Source organism: Branchiostoma floridae, chromosome 10, assembly GCF_000003815.2.
Source record: "Branchiostoma floridae strain S238N-H82 chromosome 10, Bfl_VNyyK, whole genome shotgun sequence".
Lineage (NCBI taxonomy): Eukaryota > Metazoa > Chordata > Leptocardii > Amphioxiformes > Branchiostomatidae > Branchiostoma > Branchiostoma floridae.
The window spans coordinates 11,979,157-11,998,234 of record NC_049988.1 but is presented as its reverse complement, the minus strand read 5'-3'; the positions used below and the strand labels follow the sequence as shown (position 1 = coordinate 11,998,234).

At 40.7% G+C, this 19,078-nt stretch overlaps 1 protein-coding gene across 2 annotated transcripts in view; it reads left to right on the top strand.

Moving 5' to 3' along the window:
• LOC118423938 (G-protein coupled receptor 54-like) overlaps window positions 1–6,280 on the top strand; it is a 25,032-nt gene extending 18,752 nt beyond the window's left edge. For both annotated transcript variants that reach the window (XM_035832262.1, XM_035832263.1), the window contains exons 3-5: window positions 3,157–3,292; window positions 3,789–3,926; window positions 4,378–6,280. In XM_035832262.1, coding sequence (XP_035688155.1) covers window positions 3,157–3,292; window positions 3,789–3,926; window positions 4,378–4,919 — 816 coding nt within the window. In that variant the 3' untranslated portion in view covers window positions 4,920–6,280. The remainder of the gene's footprint in view (window positions 1–3,156; window positions 3,293–3,788; window positions 3,927–4,377) is intronic.
• The last annotated feature ends 12,798 nt before the right edge of the window (window positions 6,281–19,078 follow it).

Here is a 19,078-nt window from a genome sequence, read left to right as displayed (position 1 = left end):
TAAGTTTTCGCAAAGATTGGTCCCCCAGGGGTACATTTTGAAGTGCCATTTACGGGTACAGTCCCTCCTGGGGTCCAAACGGACCCCAGCAAAAATGTGCAGTTTTTAAAACAAACTTTGGAGGCTAACTCCTTAACCACTTACAGTATGACTACCAAACTTTCAGACAATAATGAGAATGTAAACCTAAATCATCACAAAAATTTCTGTGTCATAAACATGTAATGTTGACGACATTATGACGTCATTTGCCTAATCAGGGCGACCATCTTGGATTTTGACCAATGACGTCATGAAATTAGCATAAATTATAGATTTTAAGTCATGAAAATTACATTGAATTTCATAGAATTTAATTGTTGTCAGAAAACAGGTGTAGTTTACCAAGAAAACCTTGTTTATATTGAAATTGTCAAATTTTGGCAAAAATATGCCTGTTAGAATATGGTTGCCATGGCAACGCCCAAAAATGATAAACTTACTTTATTGACAAAAAACTTTTGCAAACAATATTTTGTGATAAATTACTAAGTTTCGTAGCTTTAGCTCTAGCCGTTCATGAGTTATGCGACATAAATGTTGCTGAGGGCCTCAAAATTCCCCTATCTGGTCAGAATAGGTTTAGTGCAAAACGTGGTCCTTCTGAATTTTTGCATAAATTATGATAATGAGTTGGAATTAGCAACTCCTTAACATCTCAAAATCTTCCTCTTACATTGACGAAGCAATGTATATACAATGATCGCCGATAAGAATGGTACTGAGATTTTATGAACAAAACATTTTGGGGTCCGTTTGGACCCCACTCGGTCATTTTAGTCGCAAAAAAAGGTCGGGTGCTTGAGGGTTAATCTTATGAACAGATAAGTTACTGTACATGTACAGATACGCCAAATAGCAATTACTCAAGCAACTTGATATAATTTTCCGGGAAACAGTTGCTTGAGTAATTGCTATTTGGCATATCTTATTGGATGTCTAATCTTCATCGACTTTACATAGAGATACATTATTGATGGGAATCACGGCGTTAGGACTGTAATCTGTGCAAATTGACTGAAGAAGATCAAGTCTAATTCCTTAAAGGCAGTCGAAAGGGAAAACAGATCGGCGAGGCTGTAATGAGAGACATTCTGAGATGTCTATTGGGCAATAGGATCAGAGAAACATGGAATCAGTCGGTAGCAACACCATTTTACCTAATTAAAGTTGGCCTTGGGCCCAGAGAAGATAACACCATTGGAATACAGCACTTTGAAGATCTGATGCACCGGATTCTATTCACCAAGCAACACATCGTTAGAGAACTCTGATAGGTCCCAGTGCGGTGAAGACTGGGTTGATGATCAAGACGATCTAACAACCGTTACATCTGCCTGACTTCCGCTATTAATCATAAACACATGCTGACTTGTAGGTGCTTATGAACGTTTTCATCCATATAAGGAAATGTTTGCAGTTGAACGGCGCTTGTTTATGACATCATAGAAAATCCTGTCGGCTGTATATTGCCTAACGGTGATGTACAGACACTATTATATACTATTAGATGGTAACAAAGTTTTTTCATCCAATCCAAGGACGGAGCAATGCTCTTATATTTCAGTCAACCTTGAAAATGTCATCTGTTCAGGACAATGTAGTTTCTACGGATCAGATAGCTGTAACTCTGTGGGCCTCCTACCATTTCATGGTTTCTCAAAGCGAAGAACTTTAAAATACCTTTGATGACCCATTATTTACGTCACAATCATTGTCCTATATTGTCTAAGATCTATACTAATAGTTCAATAACTTGACAAAGTGCGGGATTATGAACAGCAATCCGTGAAGATTCATAAACTAGAACAAAGCCCCCATAGGTACACCATGTCCTCATTTGAACCAGACATCGACTGAATCTATTCTGTGCTCATCAATCAGTTTTGTACCTTCATTCATCTAATTAAGGAATGTTTTTACAGTCGGCAGATTGACACAAAACGTTATGTCGGATTTTATTATACCATGAAAGCAAAAACAAGTTGAAAATACCTCTAATGACCTATTTTCTTACGTCAAAATCATTGTCCTATATCACAATTGTCTAAGATCTATGCAAACAGTCCAATAACATGACAGAGTGAGGGATTATGAACAGCAATCCGTGAAGATTCATAAACTAGAACAAAGCCCCCATAGGTTCGCCATGTTCTCCTCTGAACCAGACATCGACTGAATCTACTCTGTACTCATTAATCAGTTTTCTACATTCATTCATCTAAGGGACGGCAGTCGCAGATTGACACAAAACGTTATGTCGGATTTTAAACCATGAAAGCAAAAACGACTTGAAAATACCTCTAATGACCAATTTTCTTACGTCACAATCATTGTCCTATATTGTCCAAGATCGATACAAACAGTGCAATAAGACTCATAAACTATAACAAAGTCCCCATACGTACACCATGTCCTCATCTGAACCAGACATCGACTGAATCTACTCCGTACTCATTAATCAGTTTTCTACCGTCATTAATCCGAAGGACGCCGTCTTTATTGGCAGCAGATTGACACAGCTAATACCTCTCCAGCACATTCGTCCATTAAACATAATCTCAAGTAATGAAGCACGCCACGCCTGATTGTTGCAGAAGTCTCGCGAACGAAAAACACAGTTGGTAAAATAATTAGAAGATATACGTTCTGACGGCACAGAAATTGGAAACAATCAAAACAAGAATTACAACGTCTTATATAAGACCTTCCTGCATATCAAATATCATAAAGTATTCGAGGCGTTCTCTATGTTAGTTTGGTGTTTGTTTGAAAGGGCACTAAACGTATGAACAGATCGATAATCAATATATATCATGGATGTACTGGAATCTTCATCCAAGCATGCATGTCCTACGATTATGTGCGGATGTCGATCAATAGCTAATATAGGCATTGCTGGTTGATTACGAAATTAATGAATGAAAAGAAGGCCTTAGTTGGCTCAAAGAATACTTATAGTAGGTTTTGAAGTGAAACACACTGTGGTTAAAATGGACGCCATGATTAGTAGTTTTAATTTCCGTCATAAGCTTGTAGAAATGAAATATAGATTCAGCTTCTAGATAGTTAAAGCTGAAACTAAACATACACGTATCTATGTTATCTGTTCATTAGGTTACGGTGCAGGCCACGTGTTTGACGCTAGCAGCCATCAGTGTGGACCGGTACTGTGCTATCGTGCACCCCATCTCCTCCATACCCTACCGCAGCCCTGCCGTTGCCATGACCATCAGCGGGTGCATCTGGATCAGTGAGTACCATAACTCCTATCCCCTGTATAATAGAGAAATAACTTTATACAGTGATCTCCTCTGGCTATTTGTCATACCTACAGGTTATTACATTCTGTAGAGCGTAACAGTAACGATAAGCACCAATGATCTGATAGTTTGGCGTGGGTGTAAAAAAAGCATTAAACTTATCGTTGATCGGCCGAAGGGCAGCCATATTATGACAGTTTGGCTTATGGTATTAAAGTCCTTGATAACGCTTTGTGTCAGAAGAAGCCGTTTTTATTCCTTCAGATTTCCTATATTTTTAACAATCATATTTCCTTGATACTGATTTTATCATTTTCCGAATAGTTAAAATAAATTAAACAAAATAAAAAAAATAATGATAAATCCAAAATTGCCATCCAAGTGGAATATATCTGACAAATGATTAAATGTTTAATTATACTTCCTAGTTGAATTCTCCGGTTGTCATTGATCCATAGCTTCATGTGGTATTTTTCTTTCTCGTAGGCTCGTTCCTTCTGTCTTTGCCGGTCGCCATCTCCGCCCAGCTTGAGTCGCTGGAGTGGAAAGGTCCGCAGATCCTCTGTCGCGAGGACTGGACCCCCCACGAACAGAAGGTCTACAACATCTACATCGTCATCAACAGTTGCGTCATTCCTTTTTGTTAAATTTTTCGTGTCCACCACGGCACTTTCTTTTAAGCAGACTCTGTACATGGAGCAAAAGAACAAAAATCTATCATAGACGCCATCTTTTAATAGTTTTATAGCATCATGTTACCATTTTAACCACGACACATATATAGAATATTTGGCAATTGTCAGCAAAGCGATACAGTCTTTTTTACATCCCAACAAAACATTGTTCTCAATAATATTTATTCTATCCCAGCAGTTTCTTAGTCTAATACAATCAATTGACATGTGCTCACAGTTTTCAATCTGATTGCAGATTTCACAAACATGACTATAAACACTTACTCACAAGCAGGCACTTCTTTTATATTCCATTTGCTAAGCAAGTATCTATATAAGGTAATATCTTATGCAACAGTTTGAAATTGAATTCACGCAGCTTATTGTGTTTAATGAAACAGGTTACGTCATCCCTCTGCTGGTCAGCGCTACTTTCTACGGCCTGATCGTGCGGAGCCTGCGGGCCCGGGTCATAGACTACGACGGGCAGAACAACGAGGGGGAGCAGCACGCCCTGCGGAGGCAGAAGAGAGTCACCCGGATGGTAGCTGTGGTCGTCCTGCTCTTCGCCCTCTGCTGGTTACCTAACCACGTCCTGAACATGTTAGCTGTGTTTGACAAGAACTTTCCCCTCTCCTACGCAACGTTGTGCATCAAAATGTTCGCTCACTGCCTCAGCTACGCCAACTCTGCGGCAAACCCCTTCGTCTACGGCTTCATGGGCGAGCACTTTCGGCAGAACTTCAAAAAGGCCTTCCCGAGATGCTTCACGTTGAACCGAGTGGGCGCAGTGGCTCCAAATGTCGCTCAGTTGGCAACGATCGAACAGCAGCTAGGGGAACAGGCCGGGGCCAGCCTACCTGCCAACGGTAACGAGTCAAATCGCCGGCACAAACTTTTACTGCAGCCGACACATTTGAACCTTCCAGCTGTAGATACCTGACTCCGATGACATGACGTCATAGTCATGTAACACGATTCTTTCCGTCTGCAAACGGACGTGCATTTTGACCACTACGTAAGAGCCGCCATCTTTGAAGCAACCATAAAATGTCAAGTCTTTTTGCATTGGTAAATGAGAACACCAGATAATTTTGGATGAGCTTGAACAAATTTGCGAACCTTGCAATCGAAGATGAGTTGACTGGTTTTCCGTAACGTTATGACCAAAGCATAACCACAGAAGGGACCAAAATATACTGAAATCAACAGTGGAGCGCCCGGATCTTGACTGATGAGGGTGGAGTAGTTATCTTGTATATATCTGTATCTAAATATATATTGCTATGTGTATATCATATGTTGACTATTTTTGCGAAGATTGGTGATACTTTGTCAACGTGGAAACGTGGAAAGCTTGTTGAGTCCATATATATATATATACAGACCTATCTAAATATAAAGGTACCAGTTCAGTGACGAAAAGTACTGGGTAATTGTATCAGTTGAAATGTACAAGGTTATTGTACTAGTTGAGTGTTGAAATGTACTAGGTTATACTAGTTGAATGTTGAAGTGAAGCAGGCTATTAGTACTAGTTGAATGTTGAAATGTACTAGGTCATTGCACTAGTTGGGGTTTGAAATGTGCACATAGCAATTGTACTGGTTCAATGTTGAAATACCACGATTTAAACAGTTGTGATCTGTATTGAATACGTACGTCACGATAGTTCTATAATGTGATCATGTGGATAAAATATCATTCTAAAGATTACTGTTATTCCTATAAAACATTATCCATGAGCTTGCGATAAACAAGAACTGTGTATGTTGGGTCGGTATGAACGTTTACTAAGTAACATATCTATACGGAAATGTTTCCCTATCAAGTGATATTCCAACAGATTCTATTTTATATCAACAAAAAAAACTTTCACAACGCTGAAAGTAGAACGGTGACACACTGGACCAGATTGGCCAACATCCAATGAGCTCATGAACACACAATATATAGATAATTGAAAACATGAGGTGCAAATTAAACATAAATACACTCATATTTAACTTTCTCCATTTTGTATCTATGCTTGCCAGAGACGTTGGAGACGACAGAAGACTTGTATATTTTTGTCTTGCGGGTTGTCAACTGTGAGCAACAGACAATATAGAACTTGATCTGAATTTAGATCTTTGTCACATGCAATGCTTGGTTAAAAAAATCATGGTTTGATGCTTAATAAATCCACCAATTTCTTTTACGATATGTAATGCACGCTATATGATTTGCTTTACTTAATTGCAATAACAGATTAGTGCCACACTTTCTGTGGAACTGTTCCCAAGAGACAGGAAACTTCTCGTTCGTGACATCTGGAATACATTGTGCTTGGTGATGTACTGTTAACTTGGTCAGTTTGAATCGTGAGTGCCTCGAGTCGCGTGGATGGGTGCGCATGGGGAGTACAGTTAATCTGACGCACTCTTTGTACTTAATTACCATCATTCGATTTTGGCCGTCTCTTGTAATTAGGGCTTAAGATATCACATTTAGGTCTGGATCAGTGACGATCCCTTCGGTACGAAATACCTTTAGGAATTGATTCCTTACGCTTCGAGCGGAAGATTCTTACATTCCACAAAATGTTTCACTTGATTGCACACTTTAAAGATCATTTAATGATGGGATAGCTTTCTCTTTCAATTTGTGCACTCACGTCCAGCCCTTAGAATTATGAGTTACGTGCGCACGTGTGCAGCAAAACTCATAACACGGCGGACTTTGTAATTATCTCCATGAAAATGGAGATATTGTTTTGTTTGTTTGTGTGTGTGTGTGTGTGTGTGTGTGTGTGTTTGTGTGTGTCTGTGTGTCTCTGTGTATGTGTGTGTGTGCGCGCGAGTATGTGCGTGTTTGTGTGTTTGTTTGTGTGTGTGTGTGTGTGTGCATGTTTGTGTGTGTGTGTGTGTGTGTGTGTGTGTGTGTGTGTGTGTGTGTGTGTGTGTGTGCGTGCGTTTGTGTCAAAACAAACATTTGGAGCATAACGGAACATGGGAACGACGGATTTCCATGGTAGTGTGCCAGTGTCTTTGGCAGGGATGTTCATTTGCATAATCAGCATATTTCATGGGGATATGAAATCGCCCAACTGCTGTTACCATTTGTATTGCATTGTTAACATTTTCAGCACGATAAAAAGATTAAGACACCTGTTGTTGAACAGCGAAATAATGAATCTCCCGGCTCCAATTAGTTGACAGCTGGGAGACCACGGTTTTAGCACCCACCCCACGGTGAAACTCGTACAGAAGTAGCAAGGGAGGTTGCTGTCCTACGCGAAAGAACAAACGAATGACAATTTTGAATTGATGGATTTAAAAAGTAGGGTTTAGTTGACAGAAGTTTAAGGAGTCCCTACCGTATGGAATAATTGAAAGCCATCGTCAGAGCTACAATATCGTACCACTCCATGACGTCTGGAAGCTATTTCAAACATGCAGCAGCAGTCAGCTCCTGATACAGACTCCCGACCAATGTATCATCTGTGAAAATGGCATTTTAAAACTTGTGCCCATCACTCCCTTCTTCAGAAGGAAGCACTCTTGGCAGCTGTGGACCATTGATAAGCCACAGAACTGGAGTACTCAGCAGAACTCTATGTCCTATTTCTGTAATCGTTTTTAGATCTGTACATGTGGTTAGCGGTATTGTTCACCTCAGCATGTTAGAGAAGAAATTACAATGCTGAGTTGTAAGACAATCGGAATCTTTCAATCTCTGCTGCCCTGTTTGCAACGATTTATTCTTTCTCTCAGGCATCGGATACCGATGTATGGAACAGGGCGTCATCAAGCAAAATTATTCATTCAAAATAAAAAGATATCAGCTCAACCATCTGCACCTAAAGACTTAAAAGAATTCCCCAAGTTATTGTATTGATTTTGTAGTAATGGGGTCCGGGTTATGTAGAGAAAAGGATCGTCAAAGAAATAGCAATGATAGATATACGACTGGCGGCGTGACTCGACAATGTAGCGCAGTCACGTTGGTTTGAAGTTATATGGGAGACTTTAAAAGGCTTTAAACCGCCATGATTGTCAATGGACAGACTCGTATATAAGCTTGATTCCAAAAGGCTACACGACTCATTCCATTGTCTGGAGGTGTGATATGATAATGTCGTGCAGTCAGTTAAGTTTGAGTTTATAATAATCTTTATTGACACGACAAAAGTACAGCGACTTTCGTAAGGTCTACATTTATAACAACTACTTACAGTACAACTAAACACACATATATGGATATCTATGGGTATGAATAAATCAACATATAGGGTCTAGCATGTCATTTACACTATTGGTTCTACGATATAAGTATTCGTGGATATATTTGCCTACTTGTACACAGTGAGGACTATCGCCTCTCAGAATGTAGTTGAGTTAGTTTATCTATCGAACAGAGAGTAGCAAATTCTTTACAGCACGCGGAAAGTAATGTGAACAGCTTTGTGCGTTTATAATTATATCGTGAACAATCCATAACAAAGAGACGTTCGACTTCGATCTTAATTGGGCAGAATGGACAAAACCTCTGGTCACGGGGAATCTATATGTGAGATTTCGAAATGCTTTCGATTGTCCATGAACATATTCGTTTATAAGCCTGATTCCAAAAGGTCACACATCCCATTCCATTTCTTTTGACATGCAGGCAATTCCGAATTTTGACACCCTGCAGTGTTTTGTCTTACATCTGCTGACATTAAACTTGGCATACATCCATATTATTTCCCTCCCCATTCACATAACATGATGAATTCCAGGTAGCTTATCATAGTCAATTGCTGTGTCTCCAATAGTTCTTTAGCATCCCATGGGTTTGTGTGATAGTTTTGACATACTGCCATGATAATCTTCTTTCAGCAAGTCTTTTACGTCCAATTGTAGTTTCTCGCCGAACCATTATATATAAACGCACGTGTACTGTTATATAACGTTAGTGAAGTTACCGAAATAGGAGCACAATCCTGGTCTTGTTGAAGATATAGTTTGGACTTGACAGTGAAAGGAAAATTCATGCAGGCTATCGTTATCAAACCACACGTAAAGCTCGTTTATTCCGAGGAGATTTAGATACGCTTGTTGGTAAAAGGGGTAACATAGCCTTTAAGCCTTCTCTTCCGCTTGTGGCAAAGGCATACATAGTTAGACGCACCAAAGTGGCCATAACCAAAACACAGTCTAGAAGCACAAACTAATCCTTAATCCATCTAGGAATGACTAGATACCATACGCCTACTCGACAATGTGGTGGGAAATATGGGTTTAATCATTGAAAATGTTGGCGCCTTGAAATATCGTTTCTATTCCTGGTAGACGAATGACCATGGCTTTGTGAGAGTATTAAAGTCACAAGCCCATGACTTACATGCGGGTCGATTCGGATTTTCGCTGCAGAAGCGATTTTTGTCGGTCGGTAAATCATTGCCAAAATGTTATTCCATAGAGGTACAAGAGTGGTTACTTCTGGAACCTCACTATCCAACATTCTGTCGTAAATTCATTCGTTTTGAAAAAAGCGAGTTAGCCATGGCATTTTTCGTGCCATCAGAAGAGAACTCATGTTTGAAACATGACGTAATGTGCGCGTAACGTTGGAAACGGAGACGACGAATCAAATGAAGCCTGACCTTCCCTGCTCCACTGCTGCCCTTCATGCATTACTGCAATTTGTAAAAATACAGAGTCAAGACCTTTCTGCAATTTGCCCCAATCAGCGATATATTCTGTTCAACCTTTCACTACTAGGCGTCAGGCGGTATGTATTTGTCATGTAAGCGAGGACATTAACTAGGAAGCTAGAAAACAAGCTTGATGGTACTTACACGCGTATGCTGAGGGCCGTGCTTAATAAGTCATGGAAACAACATCCTACCAAAGAACAGTTGTATGGCAATATTCCCGCCATATCAACCATCATCAGGGAGCGTAGGACCAGATTTGCCGGTCATTGTTTTAGGAACAAAGCTGAGCTTGCTAGTGAACTCATTCTGTGAAAGCCAACACACGGGTATGCACATGCTGGGCGACCTCGACTAACATACATAGACCAGCTTGCTCGTGATGTAGGGTTGCGGGTTGAGGACTTAGAGAACGCTATGGGGGACAGAGACGTTTGGAAGGAGAGAGTGGACCTGGTCCAGGCAAGTAGCCCGCGACGATGATGATGATGATGAAGCGAGGCTATATTTCACAAGAAGCAACGTTTTCGAAGCTCTAGAGTTTTAGTCGCTCCAAGGAGCTTTTGAAAAGCTTCTTGGTCGCTCATGCATTCACAGTCTGTGTGATATGTATCTAACGCAGTTGACTCTTCAAAGAATAAAAGAACAAGATCGGTCGTTCTTTTATCTTTGTACTGTGCAAAACCTTGTATCTGTGACAGCTACTATACCGAGCGTTACGGATGATGCCAAGATCTATGTGGACTTATTGGCTGCCTTTCAAAAATATCACGACTTAAAAGCTTCCATCTTGGAGAGAGGACCGAGCTTAAGGTATATACGAGAGTGGCTCAGAGTGCTCAAACTGGCATCATAGGGATATGGGACGGAAACGACAACTGCACAACTGTACAGTAATCATGTGAATCACAATGGGGGGTCCTCGTACAAAAGCGACCGTAGAGTGCGGAGACAGGCGTCCTGCAATGGCTGTTCAAGCCGGCTTTACAATTCATGCGAACGCCGGCCGAATTTGTAGATTGGTCAGAGCTTGTCGAATTTCAACATCGCTCGAGCATCGGCTGAAAATATGCTCCTTTTGCAAATTCGACGGAGCTCGGGCGACGTCTATCCAACATTAGTGGTTATATATCCCCAAGGGATGGTAGCATCTCTTGGACATGGAGGAAGTAAGAATCGACTCTAATATTTTGATCAACTTAAACTTCTGAGTTTTGGGAAACATGGAGGGCATGAGTGGGATGGACTGGCACCCTTAAAACATTTTGCGATAGACCAATCCAAAATCTCATAAAAAGTTCCAAAATCGAGGCCTCGCTGAATCTAAGCGCAGCTGGAAGTGCCCTGCGAACGACGACCGAGCTACTAAAATCGTCCGAAGCCCGCGTAATCGCCAAAACGCCTGTCATACTCCGCCGAAAATGCCCATTTGGAGCTCGCTGACAATTCGGCCGAGCTAAATTCTTGATTTGTTCAGGAGGCTGCAACAGAATGTCCATCGCGGATACGCCGGGTTAGCTGAAGAACGATGCTGTAACGGTCACCACTTCACGTTTTATTCACATCTATTAATAGCTTGTGACAGATAACGTTGTGTTCAGTAAAACGCGCCATATATCGCTGATTCAATCAACACCATGGGGAGTGAACCATATCAGTAGAATGAAAAGGAAATTGAAACCGGCACTAAGAAGATACAAAGAAGCATAACACTAGAAACGTGAAAAAATGCACCATTTCAAGCATCGTTCAATTTCAGGGTTCAGAATTGTATCAGCTTTTCAATTGTCCGGGGAAATCATTGCTATGCGCCATTTTGGTGTAAACTGAAGCTTCTCTTGATTTTACAGGTATATATTCATTTCAAACGATCACGTTTTCACGTTATATGGTGGCCTTATTCCTCATTTATCCCCCCGCATTCGTCCCTAAGTAAGACATCTGGAGCCGCATCGTTCCAATTTAGAACTTTTATCTATCCAGCCGATCATGTTATCACATGTTAAGAATCCTACTTGATTCACCATGGACGTATTATGGGTTACACCTAAAGGTTACATCTAAGAAAATGAGCCCTACAACATCAAACAACTGAGTCCGTTTCAACAGATCTTAGAAGACGCATTTTCATGAAACTGTCACACATCCTTTGAAGGCTTGATAGCTTTTAGAGGTATCAGGTGCATGCCCTAGTTTCCTTGATCCCATGTCTGTAAAGGATAAGGCTCGACATATGAAGCTTAAAACAGAGTGGGCGAGTAATCCAATAAACACAAGCATCAACGTGCTTAATGACGTCAATTTCCATTAAGAAACCGAACATTCACAGTTTCGGATACTAAATTTATATCATAACTGGAGTTCAGTAAAATCTGACTTGCCATGTCACAACGGTGGACGGGATTCGGAAACTCACGTCTCCTACGCAAACACAAGAGGTGATACCCCATTTTGATACTTCTTCAGAATCGACATTTACAATTCCTCAGGTTGAAGCTTAAGATTAAAAAGGAACGAATAAATCATGTGGTCATGGTGGGTTGTAACATGTATGCGAACAAGTTTGAGAAGAATCAATTTTGGTCCACAAGTTTACCTCTCGTTTGGGAAGTAGCTTAAACTAAGGCTAAATGGCGACCAACTGGATGTTCAAATCCCCTCACGTTTCCGGTAAACTACAAAATATACGATGAGGCTTTATTCAGCACAGTGGACCTTAGGGCTAATGACATACCTTGTTATATTTTATATTGATGGCGAACTGGGACAATTAATGTTTTGTGAAGTACCTTCAACTAAGCCCCAGTGTCAACGACGATTTCACGTAAAATGGCCTATCTTTGATCAATACCAAAATTGCAGCCTTGAACTTTCCAACATACCTTACTAATAAATCATATATACACACAGCCTTAACACATTGTGTCTTTTTGGGACCCTCACACTTTTCCCACTATTAAAAGCTTTTAAAAGCCTCTCGTATCTGCTGTAACGTTTGCTTCGAAAAAATTCGCATGGCTACACACCAGTCATCATCAGAAGAAGCTCTTAAGAGGCTGCGTACCTCAGGAGACAAAGGCGTCATTAAACCTTAAGGCTCCACCGGTTACCATTTCCGACGAAATCGCATCCTTCAGAGTAGAGCACCTTTCTGTGCATCTAAATCATCCCATGTGTCCTTTGCAATTAAGTGGTACATTCTTTGATGTAGCTTGAGGCTAGGATGGCGACGTCTGGTTCTTTATCTGTTGCCACTCGTCCTTAGGATTAGTCACAAAAATCAACACAAGACCATTCGGTTATACGTTAGAACCTCCTTGCATTGGAAGCGCAGGCGAAGATACGATTCACTCTCTGAGGAACCTTCAACAGAACATTACTCATCATTACCTGAACACCTACGCAGACACAACAGGTGATACCCCATTTTGATACCTCTTCAAATATTCCTGATTCCTCAGGTTGAAGCTTCAGATAAAAAAGAACGAATAAATCATGCGGTCATGGCGGGGCGTAACATGTATGCAAACAAGTTTAAGAAGAATCCATTTTGGCCCACAAGTTTACCTCACGTTTGGGAAGTAGCTTAAACTAAGGCTAAATGACGACCAACTGGATGTTCAAATCACCTTACGTTTCCGACAAACTCCAAAAGATACGATGAGGCTTTATTCAGCACAGTGGACCTTAATGCTAAGAACAGACCTTGCCTCTCGTGTTTGTTATAATGTCTTCGTACCATGGCCACAGACCAGGGATCATCAGAAGAAGTTGATCTTAAGAGGCTGCGTACCTCAGGAGACACAAGTTTTATTAAACCTTAAGGCTCCACCGGTTACCATCAACTCTGGCGACGAAACCACATCCTTCAGAGTAGAACTTCTTCACCTTTATTCGCATCTAAACCGTCCCATGTGTCCTTTGCAATCAGCATGCTTTGACGTAGCTTGAGGCTAGAATGGCGCCAATTGGTTCTATACTTGTTGCAACGTTAACTTGTCCTTAGGATTATTGACAAAAATCAACACAAGATCATTCAGCTAGAACCTCCTTGCAAGATAGAGCAAGCGGAGATATGATTTACTCTCTGAGGTACCTTCAACACAGCATTACTCATCATTACCTGAACACCTATGCAAACACAGCAGGCGTTACCTAATATGTTCTGTTGATTGCAAACCGGGACAATTAATGTCTTATGGAATACCTTCAACCAAACCCCAATGTCAACGACGATTTCACGTAAAATGGCATATCTTGGATCAATGACAAACCCACAGCCTTGAACTTTCCAACATACCTTACTAATAAATCATATATACACACAGGTGAATAAATAATAGTATATTTGTCTCGATCTTTTCATCAGCCATAACACATCGTGTCTCTTTGGGACCCTCACACTTTTCCCACTATTAAAAGCTTTTAAAAGCCTCACGTGTCTGCTGTAACGTCCGCTTCGCATGGCTACACACCAGTCATCATCCGATGAAGCTCTTAAGAGGCTGCGTACCTCAGGAGACAAAGGCGTCATTAAACCTTAAGGCTCCACCGGTTACCATTTCCGACGAAACCACATCCTTCAGAGTAGCGCACATTTCTGCACATCTAAATCGTCCCATGTGTCCTTTGCAATTAAGTGGTACATTCTTTGATGTAGCTTGGGGCTAGAATGGCGGCTAGTCACGTAAAATGGCATATCTTGGATCAATGCCAAACTTGCAGCCTTGAACTTCTCAACATATCTTGCAAACCGTTGTGAATCATATATGCACACAGATGAATATAAAGTAGTCTATTTGTCTTGATCTCTCTCACCGGGCTTATCACATCGTATCTCATTTGGACCGTCAAAAGCTTTTAAAGGTCTCTCTTGTTTTGCTGTAACGCCTTTGTTCCCATGGAGACACACCAGTCATATTCAGTAAAAGCTCTTAAGAGGCTGCGCACCCCAGGAGACAAAAGCCCTATTAAACCTTAAGGCGCTATCAGTTACCATCAACTCTGGCGACGAAAATAACCAAGTCTATCACATCCTTCATATTAGAACTTCTTCACCTTTATTCGCATCTAAATCGTCCCATGTGTCTTTTGCAATTCGGTGGTACTTACTTTCGCGTAGCTTGAGGCTAGAATGGCAACAACTGGTTCTACATTTGTTGCAGCTTGTCCTTGGCAATGATCAATGTTTTAATTTGCAACAGCAAAGCCAAGGACAAGCCCTTGGTCATAATGAATGACTATGGGAAAATGCGTGGCAATTGTACTCCCTCTTGAACAGTGCGTTATTACAGTTACCTTCACGGAAAAGAAAAATATTGTTTCTTTTTCTATTTCTTTTTATCTCCGTCAACCGTTCAAAAGAAATGAAAATATCTAATGACTTGGATCAGACGACAGTGATTACTGCTGAAGTAGTACTGCTTGATTACATTGTGTAGCAAGTGCCAGGACAGAGCCAGAGAGGCTGGTCACCATGTATATATAAATGGGTTTGACTAGGATTAAGCAGAGCATTACTAGTAATTTGACCAGAGAGCATGTGAAGGTAAACACTACCTGCATGTACGAGTATTTGCCTTTTCCAGTTTGTGTTTTTTCAACTCGTTTTCTATGCTTCAACTTCTAACATTACTCCAAAAGTACCAAACTTTTAAAAGCATTCCACCATTCGCTGTTAGGCAAACCATTTGGGACTCCTTTCACAAAGGCATTAGAGAAGACTGAGCTCGTTACTTGAAGGTGACCTGTAGATATGGATATGGAAATAAGACTTGAGAAAAGGCCCTTAAGCTGAGTCATAGCGGCCACACAGAACCCCATGTCATCAATCCCAATCGTTAAGTGAATATATAGTGGCAGAAACCAGGACCTTTGAACGATTTCCACCATCGGGCATTTCATCCAGATAAATAGTGAAAGATTATGCATCTGGAACATCCTTTGCGCTCTTAATTGATTGTGGCCGCTCTATGCCAAACCGAGTAGATGTAGTTCATACCTTTCAGCACGATTTACGTGGTGATAAACACCTGTTTCAAATTGTTCCTCTGCTGTCAGCAAGTAATAGTTTTTATGTCACACTCGTGAAACTTCGAAGGCCGCTATGTGCACTTATCTGTAAGTGCATCATTTGTATCCACAACAAACGCAGTTTCATATATCACTTCATGTCGTAGCAGTAGGGCCCAAAACTCGAGTAGGTATCGCCTAATAAATCACTGCGATGCTTATTCAAGATCCCAAAAGTTGAGTGAAATCTTATTGTGTCTTTTTCAGAGATTCGGTAGATCACCAAGATAATACTAGTAGTCAAGAAGAACACATCGTAGACGAATACCTTACGATCTCTTAAAACAACAACCCTTTTGCCTAATGTCGTCGTTGATGAAATGGTTAATAGACCGCGCATTTGTGTCAGCTTCTTTAAAGCTTATCTGATCCACTGACAAGGATCAGCGGGCCTTTGCACATTTGGGACATGGAAAAGGTGTTCTGAGAACGTCTTACATACATGTAATTACCTGCAGTAGAAGAGTGTAAGTGGGACAGTCTCAACCGTTGCTGACGACATACTGTTGACGTGTAGAAAATGATATGGAAACACGACTTGACTCACAGCTTATTGTAACTCTTCGAATTCATTAATGCATAACCCCTCACCATGCCAATTTATACAGCTCATGCCATATATACGTCTACTTTACTTTTACTTTATTCATCGTTTTAGTAGTTCCCCTAGCAGTATCTCTATTTCATCCTGTAGCTTCCTTTTCATCCTGTCTCCCGTAGGAGTTGCAAAGGTGTCATAGCTCTACATATCTCTACCTACGCAAGGCTTAATGTATAATCAATGAGAAGAAATGAGGGAAGAAATGGAATGGCTTTCTCTGTGTGTTATAAGCTACTTGGCACAGTTATCCATTCGCAAATGCCCCATTTCACTAAAAGACGGTCTCGCTGTGACCTCAATTGGATGGATGATAAATGGAAGATGATTTAACACCGTGTATCATATTTTTTGGTCTTCTTCGATACGCTTATCGCAATATCCTTACGTAAATTAAGTGTAAAAAACAATACTGACAATCAATTTAATAATAGGTCAGTGTTCGTATTCCATAGACTTTTGAAACCGTTGTTTACACAATTTAGCTGAAATCGTTTACAACATCCATGTGGAAAATGACTGTTCACGATGTTGGCATATGTGACAATTTGTTCTTAATAAGCCTAGGGCACAACCCGCCGTGCGTGCAATTTGTCCGTACGTCTTTTGGGAGGCCTCATCCGCCACGTATTTCTGAAAACGTGAGGAACGGTTGGCAAGAGCAAGGATGGAGTACGTCAACGCTCGGCATACAAAGTTTTGCCTGCACGTAAAGTTCTACGGCATGTCTGCGTGGTTCAAAATCCGTCGGATTCACTACGAGTTCCTACGGAGGCGGTACTTACCTCTTATGGATCCAAAAAGATTGCCCACGTTTTGGCATGTAGACAGCACGTATTTGCACGTACGACGGGTTGTGCCCTTAGCTTTAGGTACAAAGACTTCTGCCAACGGACAACGTGGAAGACGCCATTCATCTCAAAAGTTAGGAACAAAATCCAAACCTTAATCATACCCAGGATTGTCTTGAAAGCCTATGAAACATTAGTGTATGAACACATGCTGTAGGGCTGATATCAGTTAGGATTTTACTATGGTCAGTGATGACCGAAGGAGGCCATGTTATGGACACATCATTAACAGTGTGCCATCTACTTGCAGCAAAGGTGAGGTGTGATGGGTCGTTTCGCCGTGGGTGCTCATACAAGTTTTACCATACAAAGAAATATAGATTTCTTCCTACATTCGTCTTCTGTTAAATTTGTATGAAACGGCTATCTCGCGTATAAGGTTAATTGAACATAATGAACTTATGCATTAATTATAAAGCATCTAATTGTGCACATACTTTAACTTCGTGATTTAATCTCTCCCTCTACAAGTAACTTTGACATGATAAATTGCACTGTTACTGGAGCATCAAAATGTACAAATCCTTCAAGATGAGGTGCCATTTGTTAGTGGCTTTAGCACTAGTTAATCACATTTCTTACCCATGGCATTTTCAAATTTCCTTCTTGGTACATGGTTCCCTTAGCTCCATAAATATCATACTACATGTCCTAGACATTATATGTCCTGTTACATTTATCAGAAAAAAGGGTCACAGTATGGAAACTTAAGTTCCATCAGTCTATAAAGTTTGGCTCTGTCTTTGTTGTATAATTAAGGGTTAATGACCCGCCGTGGTGTATATGGTGTCATAACCATTTCTTACAAATGGAATTTTCAATTTCCCTTCTTGGTACACGGTTTCTTTAGCTCCATAAATATCACAGTGCATGCCCTAGACATCATATGTCCTGTTACATTTATCAGAAGAAAAGTGTCACAGCAGGGAAACTTAAGTTCCATTAGTCTATAAACTTTGACTCTGTCTTTGTTGTACAATCTACATTCTACTACAAAATACTGTTCATCTTCTATTCTATCTAGATTGGAATATTGACATATTCGTTATTCGATATCTGAGTCTAAGTCGGGCATGCGCAAACTGGGTGGTAGAGTCACAGCCAACTTTAGTGAGATCTTGTTTGACACACGAAAGAGTTGGTGGAAACTACCATCTAAAGTCTAACACCATGCAGACTTCTTCTTGGAAACTGTAATCAGGCGGAGATACTCAGTCTGTTCGCTCGCTGCACTGTTGGTGTTTCTCCTAACGCCTGTGCTGCATTTGTCAGGTTTCTCATTTCTTCATTTACGAGCCGAGGGGGAACTGTGGGACGGCGTAATTGGCCTGGGAGCAAACACAGGGTGCCAATTACTGTTGATTCGTAATCGTAATAACTCCTATCACCTTTACCAAACTCCATGGGTTGCTGAAATAAAAAGGAGAAATTGGCCAAATAAACAACATCGCCAATTTACTCTTGATCCCTCATATCGTAATAATTCCTATGACATTTACCAAACGCCATTGGAAGCTGAAAAAAATGAGATATCGGCCAAATAGACAACCACGTGGCGCTAACTTACTGTTGGTCCCTCATGTCGTAATAACTCCTATCACATTTACCAAACGCCATTGGAAGCTGACAAAAATGAGATATCGGCCAAATAGACAACCACGTGGCGCTAACTTACTGTTGGTCCCTCATATCGTAATAATTCCTATGACATTTAACGTTAACAAACTCCACTGGTCGCTGAAAAAAATAGACATTGGCCATATCGAAAACCACAGGGCACCAATTACCTTTACAAAACTCATTGGTCGCTGAAAAAAAATTAGAAATTGGCCAAATGGAAACCTACAGGGCACCAATGACTAGCTGTTATCACATTTAACAAAAGCCATATGTGGGTCGCT